The sequence below is a fragment of the Heterodontus francisci genome, chromosome 12 (assembly GCF_036365525.1).
Source record: "Heterodontus francisci isolate sHetFra1 chromosome 12, sHetFra1.hap1, whole genome shotgun sequence".
NCBI lineage: Eukaryota > Metazoa > Chordata > Chondrichthyes > Heterodontiformes > Heterodontidae > Heterodontus > Heterodontus francisci.
In genome coordinates, this window is record NC_090382.1 from 58177737 (window position 1) to 58195757 (window position 18021).

Here is an 18021-nt window from a genome sequence, read left to right on the forward strand (position 1 = left end):
TTTCCTGCTTTCTGTCTCCCTCCCTTTTTGAATAAAGGAGTTGCATTCGCTATTTCTAATCTAATGGAACCTTCCCCAAATCTAGGGAATTTTGGAAAGTTCAAATTAATGCACTAACTATCTCACTAGCCACTTCTTTTAAGACCCTAGGATGAAGTCCATCAGCCGGCAGCTCCAACAATTTGCTCAGTACCACTTCCCTGGTGATTGTAATTTTCTTGAGTTCCTCTCTCCCTTTCATTTCCTGATTTACAGCTATTTCTGGGATGTTGCTTGTATCCTCTATGGCGAATTTCCTAATTTCCACCAATTAGGCACTGGGAAGAATGAAGCCATCGTCTTTGTCCTGTCTCGAACCCATAGCGTTGAAGCCGATTCCATCCTCTTCCCTGGCCACCATCTCAGGCTATTCACAGTCTCAGTGTCCTCTTCGAACCTGTGCTGAAATGCTGACTCCATATTCATAGAAACATAAGAAATGGGAACAGAAGTAGGCCATTCGGCCCCTCAAGCCTACTTCGCCATTCAATAAGATCACGGCCAATCTGATAGTGGCCTCAATGCCACTTTCCTACCTGCCCCCCCCATAATCCTTGACTCCCTTGTAGATCAAAAATTTGTATAACTCACTACTTTTACCCTCCATAAACTGATCATCCACAATTCTGCTCCTATCCTATCCAGCACCAAGTCCAGTTCACTCACCTCTGTCCTTGCTTGCCTACATTGACTGCCGGTATTCTCATCCTTGTGCTTATATCTCTTCAAGGCCTTGATCCTCCTCGCCTCAGTGACCTTCTCCAACCCTCCTCCTGAACTTTCCATTCCTCTGACCTGGTCTCTTGTGCATCCTGCTTCCCTTTACTCCACTATTGGCAACTATATGTTCAGCTGCCTAGGCTCCAATCTCTGGAATTCCCTCTCAAAAAAATCACGCTGACTCTTCATGGCACTTTCCTCCTTTGAGACCTTTATTAAAACCAACTTTTTGACCAATCTTTTGGTCACACCTAATATTTCCCTCTGAGGCTCAGCATCCATTTTTTGACTACATCTCTGTGAAGCATTTTGGAATGTTTTTCTGTGTAAAAGGCACAATATAAATGCAAATTGTTTGTTGAAAATTGCACAGATTTTAAAAAAAATTAGGTTTAGGCAATTTTTAACCTGACAGGTCACAAAATTTGCAATGAATCTCGTACAGTGCCTGCTTCTGATCACACTTATGTTATAAGCAAGACTGTATAGACAAGTTTATTTTCAAGTTATTGATTAGGAAAGTCAACTCTATGAGCAATTTATCTAATTTACTTCTGGAGGAATGAGATTTATGGTTTCATTCTGTAAACAGGCAGATCACAACATTTTTGGTAAGTTTAGATTTGCTTTTTTTAGATTCACAACTATCAGTGGGTTATTTCAGGCTGGAGGCACCTCCATAGGCACCATCAATACAGCTCTCTGGAGCTGATGAGTTACACTTCTGTACGACTGGAGAGGTGCTGCCAACATTTCCGCATTTCCTCTCCTCCCACCTGGAAATGCAGCATTTTATCAGCACAGTATCTTCAAACTACTATTCCAGTATCAGCTTCCCATGTTGATGACATTTCTTAGACATTTTATTTTAAAGCAAGACAAAAAAGTCATTTTAAGATCTAAAAGTTAAATGTGCATCATTTTGCTTTCTTTTGAGACACGATACACCTCTGGCAGTTGTGTCTGTCAGCAGCTGACCATTACCATAGCAACAGGAGGTAATTATACAAATGATCCCTGCAGTCCTCAGAGGCTGCGTGCTATGTATAACGTCAGAGAGTAGAATAAATGTGAGGAACACATTGTCACACAAGCCACATTGTTTTTCTTAAGAGAACACAGGCCATAACTTTTCTTTTTACAGAATGACTTTTGTTCATGATAGGTCCATCTCAGAATACTCAAATCAGATTACTCCCCAGAGTTAGCCGGCAAGAATTACTACAGGAGGTTCAATTATCTTTCTATACATTCCATTTGTGCTCAGCGTACTCTCAGAAATTTGTCTAATACTAGTCATATTACATATGAATAATTATTTAAGCATTAATATTAGTTGGGAGTTAGTAGCAGCTGCTGTGTGCAGGTCACTTAAAAAAAAATAGCATTTTTTCCTTGAGATTCATATCAACCACTGTGACCAGATTTGCCTCTTCACATGCTGAGGAAGTAGAGAGCCACTCAAGTGATTCCAACCCTATATAGTGTGAGACAGCTTCTATGCCTCCATTACACATTACATACTCTGCATCAGTCATGAGGGGATCTTAAGTTGAACTTGTATTTTATAAGCTAAAAATTTCGATTTGTGTATTTCTATTTATGCCCACATATAATTGGAAAGCATCTTGTAGACAGTACTCCCCCCACCCACAAGGTCTTATGTCATAACATTCTTCAATCAACCTGTCAAATAAATAGATATAAAAAGTCCTGAATGCACATCTTCTTCTCTTCAAAGAAATTGCTTCTTTATAGTTAACTACAATAGCCTCGAAGTTGATAAATCAGTTCCAATTGTCTCGCTGTACCTGAGAGTTGTAATCATCTTTTAGACCTTTTCTTGTCAGACATTTGTGAAGAAAATGCTATAGCACAAGTGTTAAACCTCGCTCAAATATAACTGTTTTTGATGGAAGTTATTGAAATCTAGTTGAAATCTGTTGTACATGGTCACTGAAGAAATAAATATCCTGCTATTTTGTTATTTCAGCAAATATAAACAGGTGTGGATTCAACCAAATGGCATGGTATAATAATATAGGCAGCAATACAAGTCTATCAAATGATATTTTTATGTTTTAGTAATGAACTGGAATATAAAGCTTATTACAATGTATCACCAAAAAGAACCTATAAGCAGATATCACTATTTTTATATTTTTAATTGAGTTTTTGCATTGTGAACGTGGCTTTTCAGAGGTCAGCCCAGACACAGAATCAGCTAAATTTCAACGTAAAAAATGTATAATTCAGGCTCATTTTAGCATTCCAAATCAGTGCCAATGTAAACCAAATCCACTCCAAGTTTCTTTCATAGTGGCACCGATTTGAATATTTGCCATTATAACTTGGTAGCTGACTCAAAATCTCCCCTTGCATCAACATCTCTTTAATCCCACACTATTCACTATATTTTGCATCCTTCTACTGTGGAGCTACTCTACTGAAAATATCCTACATAATTAGAGCAATTCTTTAATCCGTATGCTTGGCTTAGACCCACAGACCCTGGAATCTAACCTGGGAAAACACTTGCTTTACTGCATGTACAGAGGAACTACAGCTGCGTTTTCAGTGGCAGTATTTTCACAGCCTGAACTTTGCTGCTGTGAAGGCAGCAATGCATTCCTGCTCGCATTTGAGTTGCCAAGTTGGAAGAACACATTTGTCCTCAAAGCAATGGATCAGACAAAACCCTTCACGGTCACATTAGGGCAAAAGGAGACAAAGGGGGTCGCGTAAAAACTGGAATCTCGGAACTCGTTTTCCAGAAATCCAGGATATAATGTCAATTGTGCCAAAAAGACACCCGTCGATCAAGGGTCTCTGGAATTAGACACACAGGGAATCAGAGACAAATTCGCAGAGGCAACAGATCACTGGACGCCTGTTTCAGTGACAGAAGTTCAAGCGTTTACTCCCGTGTCACACATCTCCTTACTCTGGCCATATCAAAGCGGGAGGAAAGCGGCACAACATCCTTTGCATTTCTCAACGCATTCTACAGTGCAGACACATTCAGCAAATCAAACAGCAGCCTGAAGGTAAATCAAGACATGAAGTCAAAGAAAATCTCGCTCAGCCCGCCCCTTTCCTCTGACTTTCAACAACAACAATCGTCAATGTTTACTGATGCGGTTAACGGCTTCTTACCTGCTGAGGAGATCCTCGCACCGTGTCGAGCGGCCCGCAGAGCCCCCGAGCCGGCCTGGAGAGCTGGGCTGCAGCCGGCACCCTGAGGCCGGGGCCTGAGCGGGCTGCCCGGGAGCGGAGGCGGGGAGCGCCGGGCGGCCCGAGCATCCACAGGCTGCAGCAAGAGGCGGCTCCCCTCTGCATCCGGAGAGGCTCCGAACTGAGCGGCTTGTTCCCGAATTCCTCCCCCCTGGCACCGAGAGCCCCGCTTGGCTGGAAGCAGGGGATTGAACCGGGAACACAGGCGAGTTTCCCCGTTCGGCTGGGAACTATTTACAATCGGCATTTTGACCCCCTCCTAAAAAAAAGCAAAAATCCCGTCGGCATCCTTCACCTCTTCTAAATCCCAGACATTAAACTTTCCATCAAACCAACCTCAGCCTTGTCCCTTTAAATCGATGGATTTCCCCCCTCTTTCACCCTCTCTCTCTTTTCTGAATGTAATAGGGAACCCCGGCGGTCGCCAAACTTAAATGTCCAACACACCCACAAAATGGTCACAGCCCAGTGCCAGGGACAGGCAGAACATTCCAGCTGCTGCTCGCCTTCCCCCACTTAAACCCGATCGTTTTCGCCTCTCTTACCAGGAAAACTGGCCAAAAACTTTATGGTGAGTACAGTAACTTCTGTCTACACAAACACAAAAAGAAAACGCCGCGCAATTGCAGCCTGTTTCTGCAGTGGCCCTGCTTAGACAATTCCCCTTGTCTGTGTGTGTGTGCCTGGGCTGGGGCGCTGGGAGCGGCCGGTGCCAGCTCGGGATCCGACGCTGCAGATTGTTACATTGAATCCAGGCTTCCAACCGCAGCCGATACTTTGTGTTCAGCTCAAGCTTCTCAGAGCCAGCGCTGCAAAGGCACTTCTCAGACTCGACACATCGATACCCCATGACGGGATGTCGGTGAGATTTCCCTTTGGCCCTGCTTGATGCAGTCTATTAAAACAGGCATCCTCGCTCTTCCTGCAGCAACCTGCTCCCATTTAGTGATATTTAGCACACCAGCACAATAAGCGAACTATGCCATTTCAGTGAAGGCCACTGCAACGTTGATACTTTGCAGCATGAGATGATTATTTTGACCACACCGTATAACACCGCATGTATCAGCTTTCCAATTGAATTTGGTACACCAGTAAATGCGCATTTCAAAATAAATTAAGAAACAATGTATAAACGAGGTGACGTGATCAGTTGTTTTAACCTAGTGACTGGTGATTTTTTTTGTATGTTTTCCTACTGTCTTGTGTCATACTTCCCACTGCATTTATATAAAATAAGTTTTAAAATCTTTAATATATTAGAACGATTTCTGAAATTTCTTCAAACCTTACTGAAACGTAATGCATCGAAAGGCATGATCAAGTTTGGCTTTGTCCTCATCATGTTATTTGTTTCATCCTCGTTGACGTCTTGATTATAAACAATTCCACAGGTGCCACTTCTCATGTGAAAGTCGAGTTGGTAGGCTATTTTACCATCCAGGAGATGACAGTTGAGGCAGATCTTGTTCCATGCACTCTAGTGAGGGTCATTGGATGGCCCAGGGAAAGAAAGACCAGTTGTAGCTCCCAAATTGTTGCTGTGGCTGAAACTAGCTATTCAGCTAGTTCCAGGATACTCAACCTGGAACTTTTGATGAATGTGATTTAAACCCTGCACTGTCTTCACCCACATTTTGAAAAATGGGGCCGCTATAGCCTCATCATTTTCCATGTGTCAGTGCTGTGAGAGCCGTGTTCCACCGATTTTACTGAGGGAATTCACGAGTTACTCCAATTTTACCAGAACCTCGCTGCGCGCAAATTTATTCAATCATTTGCGCAGCTACGGAGCTATGCCCACCAAAACCCCATTTAACTTCATGACCATAGTTCCGTCCAAAAGACCAGGGAATGCAAGTTTTTTTCATTTACATGAACAGTAACTCCAAATATTTAGATGCAGCACGTCCACACCTAACCTGAAGTCAGTGTAACCAAGGAGTTTCAGCCTTGGACGGGGGTTTCGATAGCCAGTTTCTTGGGGATTTTCGTTATGATTTTTTTTTTGTCACTGTGCTGTAATTTTTAAAAATCATTTAATGCATTATTGTGGCTCAGATTCTGTAACCTTAAAAAAATTCCACAATTACATTTTCTTGTATATGCAGCAGTACTTAATGCTGGTAAATGATGGTTTGATGACTTTGACTCATGTTCATAACATCAATAAAATAAAGAGGGACTTAAAGAAGGAAGCTGCCTATGGTTTTTCAGGCCTCTAATGGTTTCGCTGAATTTGTGCTCGTTTTATCGGAGATTTTCAACTTTCCGACTTGTGCAAAGTAGTTTCGGAAGAAATTGCAGCGTCAATTGCCGGTAGTAAGATAAGCATAAATTTTGATGTAGATTTCAGCGTAAGTCAAATGTAGGAAATTCTGTGGCTCAGTTGCTACCCGAGACCCTTCCATATGGAACTGAGTGCCAGCATTTAACTTTATAATAAAAGCAAAATACTGCGGATGCTGGAAATCTGAAACAAAAACAAGAAATGCTGGATTCACTCAGCAGGTCTGGCAGCATCTGTGGAAAGAGAAGCAGAGTTAACGTTTCGGGTCAGTGACCCGAAACGTTAACTCTGCTTCTCTTTCCACAGATGCTGCCAGACCTGCTGAGTGAATCCAGCATTTCTTGTTTTTGTTTAACTTTATAATACAAGTTTGTAATTAGTATAGGGCATCTCAACTCTGATTAGTGGCAGAACAATCATACAATTAGTAAGTCAACATCCTAGTGAGTCTACCGATAGTATAAACTGCCTATAATGAGACATACACTTACATATAGATATGGGCTGATTTTTATTGTTCGTCAATTTATGTTATAGCAGACATTATCTTCTTACTCGGTTTGAAATTTATTCCACAAGTAGAAGGCTAAATTAACTACCATGAACCAAATCACAAATATTTTGAGTCCATCATTTCTCTTCTAGAAATAGAATAAATTGCTATAATAACATTTTAAGAAACATTTTATTTACAGTGATGTGTTTTTAACAAGCATTTAAAACAAATGTTATTTTTAAACCTACTGTTTTTACAGGTTTACAGTATATGACAGAGGTTATAGAAATTAGACCTTATGTCCATTTTATGGCTGTCAAATTGGCACAATGAGGCCCAATTTTAGTGATCAATGTCCTGCACCCTGAAAATACCTGAAAAACATCCAACCCAAAATTGAGTCGAGCCATTTTTCAAGTACACCCAGCGGCCTCCAGAAGCAGGTGTTGAGTCCTCACATGTGTAAAAGAGGAGTCTAATGGTTATTTTCAGTCCCACCTGTGAAATTGGGCAGTAATGAGCATCAAGCCCATCCTACTCAGGATTCTTTGGTGGCCACCAATTCAAAGTACATTTTTTTTTAATTCCAAGTTTTACAACAACCTTCCTGTGGAGCCAGCAGAAATACCATCCCACTGCCCCCTCCCCTCTCCCCCCCCCCCCCCCCCAGACTTACTTTCTGGCACTGCTGGTGAGGCAAGCGGCCTGACATTCTTCTTGTTGAATTGCACAAGCTACCTGTGGATGTGCAACAGCTACAGGCACAAAATGTTTATAAGGCCTGAGGCCCAATTTCAGGCTGGTCTAATGCTTCACAGTTGGGTGTGCAAAGGCCGGGCCCAGATGAATTTTTGCCTCAAGTATTCCAAGGAAAACCAGTTTTGAAACAGGGGGCTCATTTTAATGGCAACTATTATAATTATGTTGAATGATTCCATTGTACCCATGATACCAAATGAGTCTGCTTCCCAATCTCTTTAGAAGTCTTTAGATGTCACTTTGGAAATTCTCCAAGAACCGTCCCCCATAAAAATACTTTGGTTTATTTATCACATAATTAATCCAATCTTGAGGATATTCTGTTATGGCTGTATTGCGTAGAATGTGAAATTATATTTCAAGAGTCCAATGAGTCAAAGCTGTCAATGTGAATCAGTTTCCTGAATAAATTATTTAAATACATTTAATTTGCACTATTACTGTAGCACTGGGAAAAACTTTAGCAAGAGGAAAACAATACCAATCCCACAGCTAAATTCATTTTGAAAATTGAATATGAAATTACTCAGATTTACACAGAGGTATAATGCTTTGTTATTGTGTTTTATACTTTAATATTACAGCAAAAAATTATGTCACAATTTGCATTGTACTTTGTCAATAAATAGCAGTATCAATAAACTTCTACTGTATGGATATAGGGTTACTTTTTAGCAACAGAAGAGAACGTTAGCATGTTAAAGTCCTAACTCCTACAGTGGTATTCTGCTGAAAATATGTTTACGGAAACAAATCTATACATGAAAAAAAATCCCATGATAGTAGATTGGGCTTGCATCAGATACAGGGGTTGTAAATCAATAGACAGGAATGTTCCATTATCCAGTTAACCAAGCAGAAAATAAGAACATTGACTTCCCCAGTTTTTATTTTTGCCAGTGTATGCTCAGTTGTTAGGCTGTCTTATCCATTGAACTGTAAGCATTACTCCTTTCTAATAATTTACATGTAGATCACCGGATTTTAACTAAGCTCTTTTCCTTCATTGGACATTCCATTTACACATCAAAGAAGAGGCATGATGGCTTAATAATAGCACAAAAACTTAGGGAGAAAGGAATAGAAGGATGTACTGATAGGGTTAAATGAAAAGGGGTTGGAGGCGGCTCGTGTGGAATGTAAATGCTGGCATAGACCAGTTGGGCCAAAGGGCCATTTATCACAAGCTTTATTTTCAAAATTGTGCATTCAATTTGCATCCTGCTACAAATGACATTGCAAAACTCACATTTAAAAGTCATTTGCAACATTACGATAGTATGAACTTATTGTGGACTTTAATTCATTGAAGAAGTTATAGAATTACAGATAAGTTTGGAAGTAGGGCTATTTTAGTTGTCAGTGTCTGCAGATATTCTCCCCTTGTTAGCTTTTATCAACTTTTTGAATAATTTCCATAGCCTTTACTTGTGATTTTTTTTCATGAGAATTGCTCACATTTCTAGTTAATATAGTTAAACATCTACAGACAATCTCTACTCTATTCTTGATAAATGTCACCTTCAGGCTTCAATAGGTGACTGTTTCAGGACCAGTTAAAATTAATGTTAAATAAGGTGGTTGGAATTTGTTTAAGGCCACAGTTAAAGTTAGGAGTAAAGTTACTGTTTACTTGCTGATGTTATGAAAGTACTTCCATTTTAAAAAATATTTTGTGAGGACTCGTTTTTCAAAATTGTAGAAATGGATTCCTTTGGAGGACTGAAGTGATTCCATAGATGCTGGACTTTTTTTTTAAGGTTGCTGGAAGGACTTTGGGACTTGAGCTTTGTATTTAAAAACAACCTTTACTGGATGTCACATGTCTTAAGCTAAACAAATAACAGGAGCCTTGGTGACTAGGGGAGTTGTTTATAGAGAAGTGACATGTCAAGATTTATGGTAATCAAGAGTTGGTTTCGTTTTGAATATTTTGAGTCAGTTAGGTTTGCAGCCTGCTGAGAGAAACATCCAGCTCATCCTTTCTCCACCTCTCTGAGAAACCCTGGGAATCCAGTGTGCCACAGCTGAAATCCCTGATGCTACATTTCTCCTGGAAAGATTGCCAGACTTATCCTTGACGTTGCCTGAAGAGAACTGCTCCAAAAAGATCCCAGTGACAGCCGTCTACACGTATTGGGATGCCAGAAAAGGGACAACTGATATAATTCCATATCTAATCCTTTTCCTTAAAGAAGTATCTGGCCAAAGTATATTTTTGTCTTTTTTGTAACACAATCTCTGCAGAGAAAACCTCTTTATTTTTTCTTTAATGCGTGCGTGCGAGAGAGAGAGAGAGAGAGTGTGTGTGTGTGTGTGTTGGGCGAAGTTAGAAGGGGACTTTTATATTTCAATCTGTGCTTTAATGCTTTGCATTTTAATGAATATGTCTTGTTTTATAATAAATTGATCATTTTGTTTAAGAAACCTGGTTGGTGGATTTTATTCTGAAATAAAAATAGAGTATATAATTGGCCGTATCGGAAACTGGGTAAATATTTAAATATATGTTGTGACCTGTGGACAATTGGAACTAGAGAAAGACAGTGCACTCCTCCCACCTCGGTTGTAACATTGTATGGAAAGTCTCAGACACAGCTGTGCTAATAGCATACGGCCTTTAAAAATCTTTGTTTCTCTTTCTTGTAGAAATTTTTAAAAAATTAATTCTTGCGATATGGGCAGCATTTATTGCTCATCCCTAGTTGTCCTTGAGAAGGTGGTGGCGAGCTGCCTTCATGCTTCACTGAAGTCTGTATAGTAAAGGTACTCCCACCGTGCTATTAAGTAGGAAGTACTAGAATTTTGACCCAGCAATGATGAAGCAATGACAGTGTCAAGTCAAGATGGCATGTGACTTGGAGAGAGGTGCATAGCTAACGAGGGTTTCCAAACTGAATTTCTTTTTACTTTTTAATAAGTTTCCAAACACTGCAAAACTAGCAAGTACCTGAACTGTTATAATTCTAACTCATTTAGCCATTTTATAACCCATTACACCATGTAGGGGAAAAAAATAGCTAAGACCGATTATGTAGAGTGGAAAAGTACATGTTAGGGGAATTAGAACGGTAAGCTCAGTATGATGGTGTCACATAGCTGTAGGCGTTAAAAGGTTTGAGACCTGATCAGTAAAAAAGTTGAGACCTGATTAGCTTAGCACAGTTTTAATTAACCCTTTGTCTTGTCTTATAGACCTGTGATAAACAGAATACATTGTGAGCTGCAAAACAACAGGACACTTGGAACAATGTGTGTACTGGCACATAGGCACTGTTGCAATAGTGTATAAATACGTGAAGCGAATGACGATCGTCGAGCAGTCTCTCTCGGGCAGATCGAGCAAGCTGCATCCCCTGTATGTATACTTGTATTGAATAAACCTTTGCTTGTTTGTACCCTTAGCCATCTCCGTGTCAAGTGTCTTTTGATACTTCAAACTGATCAGAATTCACTGGTTCCTCAAAGACTTTGTTAAACCCTAAATCAGTTTTTGTGCAATATAAACTGTCACAGCACTAAGACACATCATTGTCATGTACCTGCTGTGTTCATATATGGTTGTGAATTATATGTGTGATTCAAAATTCTGTAATAGCAAAGGAGCTAAAATGAAAATGACTCCAGTTGGTTTCTTGCCCCAGTAAAATGTACTGTGAGTAGATGAGGTGGAGCAGTGTATTAATGCATGGTACACTGTCACAGGATTACAGGAGTATGCTCATGATTCCTCTCCACTGCTGCTGTCCTGATAGTAGTGTTACGACCAGGTAAGTTAGGGGTCCCCTCTCAGCCTTTGCCTGGTGTAACCGTAACAGGGTTACCCCCACCCCCACCCCCAATGAATCCTTGTTCCCTGTCTTCCAATTGTAAGGCAAAGAAATCAGACAGGTTTTCTTGGATTTAAATAAGAAAGGTGGAAGTTTATTAATCTTAAACTCTAATTCAGTTAACGGCTGCAAGTACGTGCCGCGACCATGCTAGCATGCACACACGATAAACACACACGCAGATAGAGACAGAAAAAGTAGAAGGAATAAAGGGGAAAAGTTTGAGGCAATATCTGGTAATTACAGTCCTTTGAGTTTGATGTTGAATCTTTGGTTGCCGCTCAGTTTTGCTGTTCGTTAGGGCTCGGTGCATGCTTTAACTTGTCCGTTCTCTTGAGGTTTGTGTGTCTTCAGTGGGTCCGGAGGCTTGGGAGAAAGTGAGGGACAGCCAGCCAGGAGAGAGGCTGTCTTGTTCCAGGTTCAATTGCAAATTGCCGTCTGAATTCAAACTGTTCTGTGTCTAGTTCAAAAGCTTGGACCAGCAGGTTAGTCATGTGACCAGCTAGTTTAACCACTTCTGCGTTTGTGGATTCTATCTTCTCCGCAGACCCTGGAATACGAGCTTCCTTACACCTTCAATGTCTGGTGATCAAAATCCATTTGGGTTAATTGGACCAGGGAGTAGCTGCTTTGTCTCCACAAGCATCATCTCTTAGTATGCAAATGTCCTCCAGTCAAGTGCCTGGTGATCTCTTTTTAACAAGTAATTTCTTCACTCCAGCAGCAGTTTAAAAATTAATGCTCATATGAAATTAATATGCCTCATTCTTGGCAGGTGGGGGGAGGGGTCTTCATGACAGTTAGCACCTTACTAGGGGGGAATTGACTTGAAGTCTAACTGTTTCTCTACAAGGAGGATAGAGCTCTCTCTAACTTTTTAAACCTCCATATCAGTTTGTCACTTCTCGGCCTTTTCGCTAAGATCAAGTGTAGTATCTGTTCTTATCAGTGCTTACTTGGCAGAGAAGAGACCATGGTCATTGCCTTTTGATCCTGGGTAGGCTTTGAGTAAAATGGCTATAACCAATCTTCGAGCTTCAGGCCAGGGAGTGCGGAACACCGTTCGGGTGGTTGTGAAGGACAAGGAAGGAGATGCACCGGTCGATCGCACCTTCTTCATCAAGAAAATCCTCTTCGATTGCTGTGGATTTCAAGCTATGGACGTCTTCTGCCTGCAGGATTTTCACAGCAGTGGATACTTCAACGTGACGTTCAAGAATGTGGCGGGATGCATTAAGTTCCTGAAGGCATTCAAGGAGAAAGGGGACCGGGCGCCACTGTCGATCCTCACAGCGGAGCCGCTCTTCACGCTTCCGTCACAACGGGACCAGGTGGTGACGATTCACCTCTACAACCCCCATGTTCCGGTGGTGGATGTACTCACCTTTCTCGCCAGGTACGTCGAGGTGGCTGGCAGCAGCATTGATGTCAAGGACCCCTTTGGGATTTGGACCAGCAAGCGGCAGGTCAAGGTGACCTTGAAGGTCGATGCCAGTGGAGCCATTATCCACCCTCCCTCCAGCTTCGCTATCGGGGGAAGTCGAGGCTTCTTGGTCTACGCGGGGCAGCCCAGAGTTTGTTGCACCTGTGGCAAATCTGGTCACGTGGCAGAAAACTGCAGCACGGTTGTTTGCAAGAACTGCAAGGAGGAAGGCCATCGGACCAAGGACTGTAAGCAGACTAAGTGTTGCAACTTGTGCGGTGCAGCAGGCCACCTCTACAAAACCTGCCCCAAACGCTGCCTCAGTTATGCTCAGGTGGCAAGATCCAAGGAAAGGCTGGGAGAAGGTGCGACAAAGGCGTCCGGTGTTCGAAAGGAGACCAGCAACCTTCCCCGCAGTGAGGAACTTCAACCTGAGAAAGAGAAGAAAGGGGAGGCAGCTGAAACCAGCGACCCAGCACCTACCCTGTACCCGGAAACGCCTCCTCCCAGACAGAATCAATGGAGGAGGAGGCAGCAGATGGACAAACAGGTCAGTGGCAAGTGGTACAAAGGAAAACCACAAAGAAAAGACCTTCAAAAGCGGAACAGGCCACCACCCAAACCAGTGGCAAGAGGAGGCTACCATCTGAGACAGACCACAACAGCTCCTCTTCACTGGATGGAGAAATGCTGGAATGACAGCCCCTTCAAAAGAGGTGGCAGAACTCCAAGGAGCTGGAAGATAAAGCCCCCCAGCTCCCGGGCACTGGAAGCTGTGATGGGCCCGGCGTGCCCCAACCCCAAAGCGCCACACCGAACGACACGGCCAGCGCATCCCAGCTCCGGGACACCGAGAGCAAAGACACGTCTGGTGCACCTCAGCTCCGGGAAGCCGGGAGCAGTGATGTTTTCGAGGAGGAACAGAGGGAAGCAGCAGAGGGCAACCCAATCCTTGCTGCCTACAAGACCCCCCCCGATGTCAACCCAGCGGAACAAACCCTGCATGAAAAACCAGGAGGGGTTTCTGAGCCCAACTAATGTGAAACAGCAAGCACACACTATGGGTATGCAGGAACATCCCAAAGGACTGGGACTAGCAAGGACAAATGGTATGGGAAGCAACAACTAACTTTAAAAAAATGGGTGTAAGAATTGCTTCCGTTAATGTGCATAGCATTAAATCCACTACACGATGTGATTCAACCTTGGATTACCTCGCCAAGGTCAAAGCCGACCTACTGCTTCTGCAGGAGTGTGGAATACCACACCTCAGCACCTACAGGCAGTGGTCGCAATGGTGGTCCCACGGGCCATCGATCTGGTCAGGAGGTAATGATTGCCGTTCCTCCGGCCTGGGTATTCTGCTGTGGGGAGGTAACTTCACCATCTCCGAAGTTAAGGAGGTGGTGGGCGGTCGCCTCCTCGTAGCAGACGTAATGTACAACAACGCTCCGCTCCGGTTGATCAACGTGTACGCCCTGGTACAACGCAGCGAGCGGCTGACCGTCTTCCAGCAGCTCCCACTGCTGCTGGCGATGTCCAGGCCGGTCATTCTAGGCGGTGACGTCAACTGCATCATCGATGCGGCTGGACGATCCGGCAGAGACGACAGCAAACTGGACGCTACGTCCAGATTCCTAATAGAAACAGTTAAAGATGCCAAACTGCACAACGTCTTCAGCAAACGTGCAGACGGAGCGCAGCGCAGATACACATGGTCAAGATCGGACGGGTCTGCCCGTTCCAGGATTGACTTCCTGTTTGTGTCCCGTGCGGTCACGGTCGGATCCACCGACGTCAAGCCGGTGTTCTTCTCCGACCACTGCCTCTTACTGGCCAACTGTCACTTACAGGACAACCAGCGGGTTGGCAGAGGGACGTGGAAGCTCAATGCTACACTGCTGACCCCAGAGAGCGGTGAGGAACTCAAAAGGGATTACAAAGGTTGGAGGACCGTGAAACCCCTCTTTGAGTCTCCAGTTCACTGGTGGGAAGCGATCAAGGAGAACATCAAGAGGTTCTTCATCCACACAGGTTTTCAGAGAGCGAGAGAGAGACAGAGGGAAATGTCCCGACTCCAGAAAAGTATGCAAAATCTGCTCCGACTGCAGTCAATGGGGGTCGAGGTCAAGGAGGATCTCCAAGGGGTGAAGAGCCAGCAGGCCTCGCTCTTTGCCACGGAGGCCTCCAAGATCATCTTCCGGTCCAGAGTCCGCTCCATCGAGCAGGATGAGACGTGCTCACGTTACTTCTTCCGAAAGGTACACAGAGAGAGCTCTGTTATCAGCAGCCTGAAGGAAGAAGATGGCTCGGTGACGTCTTCGCAATCCGACATATGAAGGATCAGCAAATACTTTTATTGTGGGCTGTATGACGCGAAGCCCACAGACAGCAGAGCCTCCCAGTCCTTCCTGTCATCTATCACAGAGGTCTTAGATGACAGCAGGAGGGAGGGGCTGGACAAGCCACCAACTCTGGATAAGCTGACACAGGCCGTCGAGTCCTTCGAGAGGAGTAAAACTCCCGGAAGCGACGGCTTACCAGTCGGGTTGTACTCGGCCCTGTGGGACTGGGTCGGCCCGGACCTGCTGGAAGTATACGAGAGTATGCTCCTGGCTGGCAGCATGTCAGAATCCATGAGGAAAGGCATCATCACCCTCATCTACAAGCGGAAGGGGGAGAGGGCAGAAATCAGAAATTGGCGGTCCATCTCATTGTTTAATGTTGACTACAAGATTCTGTCCAAAGTCATAGCCAGTCGAGTCAGGTCTGCTCTTGAGTCAGTAATCCACCCTGATCAGACCTGTACTGTACCCGGCAGGAAGATCTCTGATAGTCTCGCGCTACTCAGGGATACTATCGCCTATGTGCGGGACAGGAGGGTGGACACCTGCCTCATCAGCCTGGACCAGGAGAAGGCTTTTGACAGGATATCGCACACCTACATGATGGACGTGCTTTCCAAAATGGGGTTTGGGGAGGGAATCTGCAATTGGATCAAACTGCTCTACACAAATATCAGTAGCGCAGTCTCAATCAATGGGTGGGAATTGGAAAGTTTCCCAATCCAATCTTGAGTCAGACAGGGCTGTCCTCTCTCCCCGGTCTTGTTTGTTTGCTGTATTGAACCCTTTGCTGAGTCTATTAGGAAGGATGCGAGCATAAGAGGGGTGACAATCCCAGGCAGCGGAGGCACTCAGGTTCACTCCTCCCTGTACATGGATGACGTCGCCGTCTTCTGCTCGGATCCGTTGTCCGTGCGCAGACTGATGAGCATCTGCGACCAGTTCGAACTGGCCTCGGGAGCCAAGGTTAACCACGGCAAGAGCGAGGCCATGTTCTTTGGGAACTGGGCTGACCGATCCTTTGTCCCCTTCACCGTCAGGTCTGACTACCTGAAGGTGCTGGGGATATGGTTCGGAAGGGCCGGGGCGTGCACCAAAACCTGGGAGGAGCGAGTAGCCAAGGTACAACAAAAGTTGAGCATGTGGGGGCAGCGATCTCTCTCCATTGGGGGTAAGAACCTGGTCATCAGGTGCGAGGCACTCACGTTGCTGTACGTGGCGGAGGTCTGGCCCATACCCCACTCCTGCGCTGTGGCGGTCACCCGAGCCATTTTCCGCTTCATCTGGGGATCTAAAATGGACCGGGTCCGGAGGGACACGATGTTCAAACCTCTGGATAAGGGCAGGAAATATTTACCCAACGTGGCCCTAATCCTAATGACAACCTTCGTGTGCGGCTGCATCAAGCTGTGTGTAGACCTCCAGTACGTAAACTCCAAGTGTCACTACGTGCTGAGGTTCTATCTGTCCCCGGTGTTGCGAAGGACGGGTTTGGTCACATTGCCGCGGAACTCTCCATGCAGTTGGACCGTGCCGTACCACCTATCCTTCGTGGAGCAGTTTCTGCGGGAAAACACCTCTGACCACCGATCCATCAGGCAGTGGTCTGCACGGAATGTCCTCAAGGCCCTACAGGAAATGGAGACGGTGGATCCTGTCGAATGGCTCCCCGAGCAGACCGCCAAAGTCATTTGGCAGAATGCCTCATCACCAGAACTTTCAAACAAGCACCAAGATGTAGCTTGGCTGGTGGTGAGAAGGGCCCTCCCCGTCAGATCCTTCTTGCATGCCCGAAGTCTCGCCCCCTCCGCACAATGTCCCCGCGGTGGCTGTGGTGGGGAAGAGACAGTTGCTCACCTCCTCCTGGAATGTGTCTTTGCAAAGCAGGTGTGGAAAGAGATGCAATGGTTTTTGTTGAGGTTCATCCCAAGCAGCTCTGTAACACAGGAGTCTGTGCTCTACGGGCTGTTCCCAGGGACGCACACCGAGACAAACATCAACTGCTGCTGGAGGACTATCAATTCGGTGAAAGACGCCCTTTGGTCTGCCTGAAACTTGCTGGTCTTCCAGCGCAAAGAGTTGTCCACCACCGAATGTTGCAGACTGGCACATTCCAAAGTCCAGGACTACGTGCTGAGGGACGCGCTAAAACTTGGGGCAGCCGCAGCAAAGGCTCAATGGGGAAAGACCACAGCGTAAGGTCCCCCCCACCAAGCTGAACCGAGGGGCTGGATCCATGGGAAACCCCTCGAACTGTATCGGGAAAATTTTCATTTGCTGTAAAATGTAAAGATGTAATTGGCATGACAAATGTGAAATGGAAGGGTTGTGAGGCAACTCATGATTGTAATGAAGCAAGCGGACCTCCTTTGCACTGTTTGTATTTTTTGACTTGGTGCTGTTTGAAACTGGTAATGTATTTTATTTTTACAGATTTTTATGAATAAAGTATATTTTGGAAATAAAAAAATAAAAAAAGTTTGTCTTTTTCTTTCCCCTTCAATTTTCACCTCCACCGTTGATGCCTCAGTTCCCATTAAAACCATTACTCTCTCTCACCCTGGTCATTCCCACTGGTATGGCCCCCATCTCCATTTCCTTAAGTCCAAGGAATAGGGACTTGAACTTATATGGCGGACAACTGGTTTAGCCATTCATTGCGAGATCTGTCTGGACCATATAAAACACGATTGGGTCCTGCTTTTCTCTGCCAAAACTGCTCAATATTCCAGGATCATTCTGGAATTTAAAGATAACCACAGCTTTTTTCTTCTGTACAGAATACTGTATTTTTAAATCCCTCTCTCCTCTCCTCCACCTTTGCCTCAAAGAAGTTCATGGACTTCTTTGTCGCCACGTTTGCGATTATCTATTCAGCTGCCTCT

At 44.4% G+C, this 18021-nt stretch overlaps 2 protein-coding genes and 1 pseudogene across 16 annotated transcripts in view; 2 read left to right on the plus strand and 1 right to left on the minus strand.

Moving 5' to 3' along the window:
• The window catches only part of rnf44 (ring finger protein 44), a 189516-nt gene extending 183723 nt beyond the window's left edge, over window positions 1-5793 (minus strand). For 2 of the 7 annotated variants that reach the window (XM_068043488.1, XM_068043487.1), the window contains exon 1: window positions 5287-5793. In XM_068043488.1, coding sequence (XP_067899589.1) covers window positions 5287-5401 — 115 coding nt within the window. In that variant the 5' untranslated portion in view covers window positions 5402-5793. Of the gene's footprint in view, window positions 1-3915; window positions 5015-5286 lie in introns of those variants that run through there. The other 5 variants (XM_068043486.1, XM_068043485.1, XM_068043491.1 and 2 more) reach the window with 4 other exon arrangements.
• Window positions 3397-18021, plus strand: part of cdhr2 (cadherin related family member 2) — a 250231-nt gene continuing 235606 nt past the window's right edge. For 5 of the 9 annotated variants that reach the window (XM_068043478.1, XM_068043476.1, XM_068043474.1 and 2 more), the window contains exons 1-2: window positions 3829-4198; window positions 10734-10896. The gene's annotated coding sequence lies outside the window, so the exon portion shown is untranslated. The other 4 variants (XM_068043480.1, XM_068043481.1, XM_068043475.1 and 1 more) reach the window with 4 other exon arrangements.
• LOC137376099 (U2 spliceosomal RNA) lies at window positions 12266-12374 on the plus strand (annotated as a pseudogene).